At 40.0% G+C, this 9,295-nt stretch overlaps 2 protein-coding genes across 5 annotated transcripts in view; both read right to left on the minus strand.

The window, feature by feature from the left end:
- Trappc13 (trafficking protein particle complex 13) overlaps window positions 1-9,180 on the minus strand; it is a 36,314-nt gene extending 27,134 nt beyond the window's left edge. For all 4 annotated transcript variants that reach the window (NM_001360778.1, NM_001093760.1, NM_001093759.1 and 1 more), the window contains exons 1-2: window positions 8,828-9,180; window positions 534-602 (exon numbers count right to left, since the gene is read on the minus strand). In NM_001360778.1, the coding sequence (NP_001347707.1) occupies window positions 534-602; window positions 8,828-8,873 (115 nt within the window). In that variant the 5' untranslated portion in view covers window positions 8,874-9,180. The remainder of the gene's footprint in view (window positions 1-533; window positions 603-8,827) is intronic.
- Window positions 4,435-9,173, minus strand: Shld3 (shieldin complex subunit 3). Its single transcript, NM_001365338.1, has 2 exons — window positions 8,828-9,173; window positions 4,435-5,718 (listed from the first exon to the last, which is right to left on the minus strand). Exon 2 carries the CDS (start codon window positions 5,613-5,615, stop codon window positions 4,848-4,850), a length of 768 nt encoding a protein of 255 aa, NP_001352267.1. The 5' UTR covers window positions 5,616-5,718; window positions 8,828-9,173; the 3' UTR covers window positions 4,435-4,847.
- Window positions 9,181-9,295: the final 115 nt, after the last annotated feature.

Here is a 9,295-nt window from a genome sequence, read left to right on the forward strand (position 1 = left end):
GTAGTATCACAGAATTCATGTCAGAAAATTCTGGTTACATGGTGAATGCCTGTAATCACAGTATTGCCAGGTTGAGACAGGTGGACCAAGAATTCAAGACACCTTAGGATATGTATAGTGAGGCCCTGTTCCAAAAAATAAAATAGCAAACAAGTCTCCCCCCGCCCCAAATAAACAAAAGAAAACCAAAACTGATCTCACAGAATACTTCAGTTTTGAAGGTCTTAAGACATAAATACATTATAGAAACACCAATAGTTCTAAACAGAATACTAATGCATTTTTGAGGACTCAGAGAACACTGTGATAGTGATAGAAATACAAATGTATCTTAAACTAAAAGTTTTCTTGTTATCAAAAGATATCATCTTGAATTGCAGATTATAAAGGAGCCCCATCTTTCAGACGACCACCTTCACATACTCGAAATACACACAACACAGGATTCAACAAACGGTAAGCACAAGACTGGCAAAGGTACGCATCTTCCAAAATCGTGTGGAGAGCCCAGGTTTCACCTTTTCCTTACATACCAGGTAAGTCCTTCTCTTCACACGTTACAGGAATATTGGTGAACAAAGTAGGTTTAGTCAATCGCATCACTGTCAACGAAGAGAGAGAGACAAAATGTTCAAATTGTTTAGGGTTAATATTCAAGTCAAGTGCACAGTATCCATCAAGTTCATGCTAAGACAACTGCGTTTTCATACTAAATAAAAGTGCTAACAGTATACATATTATCTCCATTACACATACAAGGCTGAGAAAGAAAAGTACTAACATTATAAATAGTATCTATATTACACACTCAAGGTCGAGAATGCCTGTTGAAGGTAATTTTGCACATTAAAGATTATATGCTCACATGATATGTACTCACTGATAAGTGGATGTTAGCCCAGAAACTTAGAATACCCAAGATATAAGATACAATTTGCGAAACACATGAAACTCAAGAAGAACGAAGACCAAAGTGTGGACACTTTGCCCCTTCTTAGAATTGGGAACAAAACACCCATGGAAGGAGTTACAGAGACAAAGTTTGGAGCTAAGACGAAAGGATGGACCATCTAGAGACTGCCATATCCAGGGATCCATCCCATAATCAGCTTTCAAACGCTGACACCATTGTACACACCAGCAAGACTTTGCTGAAAGGACCCTAATATAGCTGTCTCTTGTGAGACTATGCAGGGGCCTAGCAAACACAGAAGTGGATGCTCACAGTCAGCTATTGGATGGATCACAGGGCCCCCAATGGAGGGGCTAGAGAAAGTACCCAAGGAGCTAAAGGGAACTGCAACCCTATAGGTGGATCAACATTATGAACTAACCAGTACCCCAGAGCTCTTGACTCTAGCTGCATATGTATCAAAAGATGGCCTAGTCGGCCATCAGTGGAAAGAGAGGCCCATTGGTCGTGCAAACTTTATATGCCTCAGTACAGGGGAATGCCAGGGCCAAGGAGTGGGAGTGGGGGTGTAGGGGAGTTGGGGGGAGGGTATGGGGGACTTTTGGGATAGCATTGAAAATGTAAATGAGGAAAATACCTAATTAAAAAAAAAGATTATATGCAGCAAAATACATCAGTGGCAGAACCTAGGCTAGAACCAGGGTGACTTCATACTGCTTAAAGCATATTCTCCAAGCAGCTGATCGTAAACTTGGGGTCACAAGGGTGAAATGTCTTATTAAAAATATCCCAGGGAATTCAAGCAGGACTCCATTTTGGTGTTAACCAGCTTAAGATATGGTGTTGGTGTCTCCAACCTTCAGTTTTACTTTTTTTTTTTTTTTTTTTTGTGGGGGGGGTTGGTATGAGTGTTTTGCCTCATGTGAGTTCCTGGTCGGAAGAGGGCATGAGGTCTTCTGGAACTGGAGTTATGGAAGCCTGTAAGCGCCCAGAACAGAATCTGGTTCCTATGCAAGAGCAATATGTAAGTGTGCTTAACCTCTGAACAACCTCTCCAGCCTCCATTCTTAGTTTTTTTTTTTAAATATATATTTTTAAAAAATGTTTATTTATTTTATTTATAGGAGTACACTGTCACTGTCTACAGACACACCAGAAGAGGGCATTGGATCCCATTACAGATGGTTGTGAGCCACCATGTGGTTGCTGGGAATTGAACTCAGGACCTCTAGAGGAGCAGTCAGTGCTCTTAATGGCTGAGATCTCTCCAGCCCCTCCATTCTTACTTTTAAGTAGAGAATTAAAAAAAAAAAGTTAAAATTATCAAATATAACATGAAGATAGCTACCCTGAGAGAGGTACACAAAAGGTACTTTTAATTTAAATAGCTAAAGTTCAAAGCCCATTTTTGTTGTTCTTTTGTTTTTTTAAAGATCTGACTCTAGAGATTGTTTTATGAGGCCTAGATGGGCTCACATCCTCTATCGCCCAGCCTTGGCTGAGCATGGGATTACAGGCATGTGCACAGCTGTATGTCCTGCCTAAGTGCAAATCTGGGAGACACGTACTGGGCAAGCAGAATTATATAAACAGCTCATTCTGCCAACGTTATTGTTCTTATTCGAAGTTTTAGGACAAGGTCTCATATCACAGCTCAACATGACCTAGAATGTGCCATGAAGCTCAGGCTAGCCTTGAACTTTGGCTCTCCTGCCTCAGTCTTTCAAGTGCTAATATCTTAACCACAAGTCACTACCCTCAGCTCATTCCTTTAGTGCTTGAGGTATGTCTCACTAGCAGCCCAGCTGTCCTGGAACTCAGAGATCTACCTAACTCTGTCTTCCCAGTGGTGAGATTAAAGGCCTGCGCCATGCCTGGCTCTCCTCGAGCTTTTAAACAAACTAGGGTTTCAATATACTTTTCTAGACAACAAAATCAAATATACCAGCACCAAAGGCATATTTACAACCATCTATGTCCTATAATGAATTAATGGATCTCAAAAACTGAAGGCGCTAGGTATAAAAGAGCAAACTACCTACAAAAGCAAGATTTAAGAAACTCTGGCAGTGGGCTGGGAGATGGGTCATTTGGTAAAGAGCTTGTGTACCAGCAAGAGGCCCTCAGAAACCATGTAAGAAACGCTGGGTGTGACATCTGGATACTTGGGACTTGCTGGCCAGCTTACCCAGCCTACACGACAAGCTTCAGGTAAGAGACTCTGTCTCCATAAAAGCAAAGCAAACAAAACAAAAACACACCAAGGTAGCTGATGCCTGAGGTGCCTAGGCTGGCCTCTGTATGTGCATACACAAGAAACATTGACAGAGAAACTAAAACTAAGTACTAGGTATTAGGTAGTAATCTTATATCTATGCTTGAATGGTAAAGTAAGTTATTGGTTCAACAATCCAAAACCCACAAAACCCATACCTATTATTTGTTAAGTTGGGCAATAAAGTTGGATTTGTTTAAGACCAGGTCAAAGTTCAAACAAACCACAGCTTATCACTTGGATGCCTCTGCATCTTAGCTTTCTCTGTGTATCTCCTGTCTGCCTCTTTCCTAGAGAGTAAGTGCTGGCTGCATTTTTTCAAAGGCTCTCATTGATTTATCTTTCCACACTTATTTTTGTTTTCCTAGCATGTTCTATGTGTGATTAAACAGTGGGATCTTGAAAGGGGAGGGAGGCTGAAGGTAGCAGCCAATAGCGAGCCACCCAGCCCCAGGGATCCACATGTAGCACTACGTTCAAAGATCTGACATCTTAAAAGGCTTCTAGAGGGCTAGATAAGGAGTTCAGTGGATAAAAGCACACGGTGACCTTAGTTCAATTCCCAGGACTTACAAGGTGGGAAGAAATAACCAACCAATCCCTTCAGGCCCTTCTCTGACCTCCACATATGCACGGTGGCATGTGTGTTCACGTGCAAACACACAATACATACATGTAACTAAAAACCAAAGACTTCTAGGAACTAACAGTGGGTTTTAAGTTGTCAGATCTTGATAATGCCTTACGTATTATCTAGGTGAGTGGGAAATGAACTCTGTCTTTAGAATCACTATACTATTTGAAGCAAAAAACTTTTAACTTTTTCTGTTTTTTTGAAACAGGGGTTCTCTGTGCAGCCCTGGCTGTCTTGGTACACACTCTGTACACCGGGCTGGCCTCGAACTCACAAAGATCCACCTGCCTCTGCTTCTCAAGTGCTGGGATTAAAGGAGAACACTACCACCGCTGCCAATTCCTATGCTTTTACTTTCATTGTTTCTCAGAGAATTCTGAGATGTAGCACTTCATGTGGAATACATCAGAAAACTTCAAATTTTCCACATATGAAAACATAGACGCTCCTTTTAATTCTTGGATTTAAAAACTGTTTATAATCTCATTGCAACTTACACTTTTTAGTTGTTATAATCCTTCTAAAATAACAAAACTATCACAAAAGTGATATGACTTCCAAACTTTTAACTCTTGATTGGCAACCAATCATGAAAAATACAAAATCAGACATACTTTGATAAGACTTTTAATTTTACAACACAGCTCATATTATATTTAAATGAATAAGGATTTTTAAGGATTCACTAAAATAAAATCATTCATTTAAACTCAAATCATTGGGATAAAGGTTAGAACACTTACGTTCAATTTTAATACAAACAGTAATTCATCAAAGCTCACTTAACAGAAGGCTAATAAACATAATCTGGAATGTTCCTGAATTGACTGACAAGCCTTGGAATTATGTGATATTTATATACTGGACACAAACTGTATCCATATTACACAATTATTTCCTCATACTATAAAGAAGCATCAAAATTTAAGTCATTAAAAATGTAATGATCAATAAAATTTATTCATTTCACAATTTCAGTCCATATTCATTTCATTCAGAATTCTTTTCCTGATGATCAAAATTTATTACATACTAAAAATAACACCATATTTGTGTACAAATAAATCAATTTTCCCAATAAGAGATAATCTTTCTTTAAGGAGATTTCCTACATATTCACAGCACTTAATATCACAGAACACCCATATTTGGCCTAACTGTCTCTGGATGGTAGCGTTACAAGAAGGGAGTTCATCGCGCCTGATAAGGCGATTGAGTTTTGTCCAAATGTCTTCCAGAGTCTGGTTGTTGCAAACACTGTATTCTAAAGTCCATCTTGCTCTATGAAAGGAGTGCAAATGTAGTGTCCTTAAACTAGCTTGCAATTTTCTAGACAAAGGAAAGATCTTTTCTGGACAGTGGCTGCTGGCAAGCGAAACACTCCAGGATCTCTGCTTGTGCTGTTTTTCTTTTCCTGAATTTTTATCCAAATGTGCCGCATTGGTCTGCTCCTTCACTGTGTGTGATTGGATAAAGTGCTGCAGTTTTGAGCTAGGCTGAAACTCCAAGAGATCTACTGTGCAGTCATAGCTCTGGGATTTAACACCAGGTTCTGAGATGGCTAAGTACTGCTTCACGCTCTCAGCAGCCTCTTCAGAAATTACTGGTGGTAATCTTTCAGGCTTGAGTGGAAGTTTGGACTCATCGTATGGAAACCAAGGAATAAATCTTGGTAGTGGGTGAGTAGGAAAGTCTTGAATTACATTTTCTGCAATTTTTGCCAGCTGTTTGGGATCGTTTTCATATGGTCGATAATGTAATATTACTTCAGTGGTCATTCTGCAGCTATCCATTAACTCTTAATGAAGATAAAATTTCTTAGCTGAATTCTTCAGAGCTAGAATGTAATTTATTATTACAAAATTGTCTTTCTTGTCAAATCAGAAGAAACAGGACCTAAAGTAGAAGCATTGCAAACAGTAAGATTTGGTAGGGACAGCCTGCACACGGATGGGCAGGGAGGAGAATCAGAATCCATTCTGCATATGGGTTTTGGGTTTGTTTTTGGTCTTTTCGAGACAGGGTTTCTCTGTAGCCCTGGCTGTCCTGAAACTCACTTTGTAGACCAGGCTGGCCTTGAACTCAGAAATCCGCCTGCCTCTGCCTCCTGAGTGCTGGGATTAAAGGCGTGCGCCACCACGCCCGGCTTGCATATGGTTCTTTAATTAAGTGCTATGGCAGATGGGACTATAATCCCACACTTGAAAACTTTCTCACACAATAAAGTATCTGAATGAGGTTGGAATGAAGATTACATCTAGCCTGAAAATGCTGATAGCCAGCATGTTTAACTAAGTGGATATATAGGATTTTGAAATATTATCATGAAGATGTTTGGTATTCATAGTCCTAAAACCATAAAAGAAACAAAAATTTGGTAATTCGTATCACATCACGTAATATTTCAAAAAAAATTTTTGGGGGGTGGGGGCTGGAGAGATGGCTCAGTGGTTAAGAACACTTCCAGAGGACTCTAGTTCAATTCCCTTACCCACAAGATGGTTCATGACCGTCTATTACACCAGCTCCATCAGACAGTCTCTTCTGGCCTCAATGGGAAACACATACACACACACACACACACACACACACACACACGCGGTATACATACATAATACATTGTACAGACAAACATGTAGGTAAGACATCCATGTAAATAGAAGTTGTCTTCTAAAAAACAGTTTTAAAAAAAATCCCAGTACTCGGGAGGCAGAGGCAGGCGGATTTCTGAGTTCGAGGCCAGCCTGGTCTACAGAGTGAGTTCCTGGTCAGCCAGGGCTATACAGAGAAACCCTGTCTCGAAAACCAAAAAAAAAAAAAAAAAAAAAAAAGATGTTAGTTTACTGGACGCCAATGTAGAATAAGAGCACAACACAGAAGTTCTCGTGATTTCCCAAATTAAAGCAGTGACCAGAAGTTCCAGCACACAAGGCCTCAAGAATGGAGCCAGTCAGGATCTGATCTACAAGTTGTGGTTCCTAACCAGGCTAAAGGTAAATATAATAAAGGTTCTTCTATATCTACACACACACACACACACACACACACACACACACACACACACGTTTAGTCTTTTACTCCCCAAACGTGAGAGAACTAATTTATGGTCTTACACACTGCTACAAAAACTATGACCCTGATTTCTGTCGTGATGTCACAACAAAACCAGTCTGATTCTTAAGAATTAAGAGGTAACTGTATAATGAATCATTTTACAGCCTTAAAATAACCATATTTTTCCTAAGATTAAGTTTTAGTATAGACTTAATATGTGATGACATAGTCTTTAAGTACTTGAGAATGATCACTTCTTGACCTTTTCTGGCTTACAATCAAGGATGAGGAATTAATGAGCTTATTTTTGTTTTCTTTACCCCTTTTCAGTGTAAAGAAGGACATCAAGAATTCTTTTATTGTTGTCTGAACATATTCAGTGATATACTAAAGAAACAAGTGAAATTTTGAGAGCTCTTTTTAGGTCAAATGTAGTTTCAAGAAAAACAAAAGGGAGTGAGGATGTAGCTCAGTCAGTAGAGTGCTTGCCTAGCATGCACAAAGCCCTGGGTTCAAATCCCAGCATACCATAAACTGGGTATAATGGTGCTCATCTGTGATCTGAGCATCTGGAAGGTGGAGGCGAGGGGGCCGGGGACACTTGGTCATTCTCAGCCACACTGAGAGTTTAAGGTCAAGTCACTAAGTGTCTTCTCTTTCTACAAATGAAGAATAATAACAAATACAACTCCCTACCACTGAGATTTTTGGTAGCTTCTAAGTTGTGTGAAATCACACTTAGCAGCTCATATAATTGTTTTAAGTTCATATAGAAATCATAACGATCCATGAAAGAGCTGTTTCATTTTCTAGGAGGCAACAATACCTTAGAAAGATGATTTTTGAATTATTGCCCTGATCTCTTACTAGACATGTTATCTTGGAAAAGCTGCTAGACCTTAAAAGATAAGTTATCTTTTAAGCCCACACACTAGATGTAAGACGGAGATAATGAATATCCAGTAAGTTCCTTTCAAACACATATAATCTATTTTAGTCTAGATCGTGTGGAAGTCTACAGGTCTCATTGTTGTATTGATAAATATTGCAAACCTTCTTAGTTCCACATTCATAGACAGTCATATTAACTGCAGACATCAAAACAGGATTGTAGGTTAGGAATGGAACTGGCGAGCTTCTGGAATGCAAGATGTGTATGGAGCTCACAGAGAATGAGGGAGGAATGTGGAGTATATCAAAAGGGATGCCTTAAAGAAGGTTAAGTGCAATTCAATCTAGTTTAAATGTCTTGTAACCATTTCTCCCTATCAGTTGAAGTCACTGTTAACTTTATAAATGCACATCCCAAAAGCAAGAAAGTGCATTGTGGCAGTAGCAAACATAAAAAAGAGGCTGAAAATGTTTTTAAATAAAAGGTTATCGATAAGCAAATTCAAGGAAAATCTGACCTCTTATCTTTTTTTTTCTGATCAAATTAAATCATTAAAACGTATTCAAAACTTCTGCGTATAGACAGTTAAAGTTGTTAAGATAGTCTAGTCAATTTTCCCACAAACATGATACTACAGTATGAATTAATTTGTAGTATATTTCAACAAATCTAAGAAGTATTAGGTGTAGTTCCACTTATTTCAAATCCTTGGTATTATCGTGCTACACTATCTACAGATAAGTTAAATTCTGGTAACTTCATCCCTGCGCCATGGACAGATTTAGGAGCAATTTTTGAAAAAAACATATCAAATGCCAGCTGAAATTTATGCTGGTTCACAGAGATCTCTGCGGCAGGGTCGAGGCGCGTGAGCTTCAGTGGACAAAACGTGGTGGCTGCGGTAGCAGAGACCTCTCAGAGCTTGGGTTCGCATTTCATTCCAGGAAGAGCAGGAAGGCGAGTTGCCGGGGTTAGGGACAAGGCCTACTTCGGGGATCCTTCGCACAATGAGGGTACAGGCAAACAACAGAGTGAGGAGTCTCAGGTTAGCAAGTTTACCTTTTAGCGCCAGCAGGTGCTCCTGTTTGGGGGGATTCACTTCCATCTTGGCGGGCACTTCTGACCTCAGCCTACGCAGGCTGAAGTTTCACCGGGTCTGGAAGGAAAGTGCAAAGCACAGGTCCCGGAAGATCGGGCTTCAAACGCACGCCCGACTTCTTTCTGCTCGTGAGGACTTAAATTCTCTTGTCACTAAATCCTTTACGGCCCCAGTGAAATCTTTGTACCATGGCCATTCCTTAGCTCAGAAGCACACACTTGCCTCAACCACTAAGGCTGACTACAACGATCCACTTCTTGCTGACAATTCGCGGCTTCCCAAAAGCTTTCATTGCCCGGTGGGGGTGGGGGAGGGCGCTACTGTCATGGCATGCTGGGATTTGTAGTTCATCATATACAAATTTCGCAGTGTACGCGGGGCAGGTGGCATGTAGCTCAGTCCTTTATTCTGATTCGTTTCAGTTCTAG

Source organism: Mus musculus, chromosome 13 (assembly GCF_000001635.26).
Source record: "Mus musculus strain C57BL/6J chromosome 13, GRCm38.p6 C57BL/6J".
Lineage (NCBI taxonomy): Eukaryota > Metazoa > Chordata > Mammalia > Rodentia > Muridae > Mus > Mus musculus.

Coding starts and splice junctions, on each gene's coding strand:
- Shld3 (NM_001365338.1), bottom strand. CDS start 5,615: ATGGATAGCTGCAGAATGACCACTGAAGTAATATTACATTATCGACCA.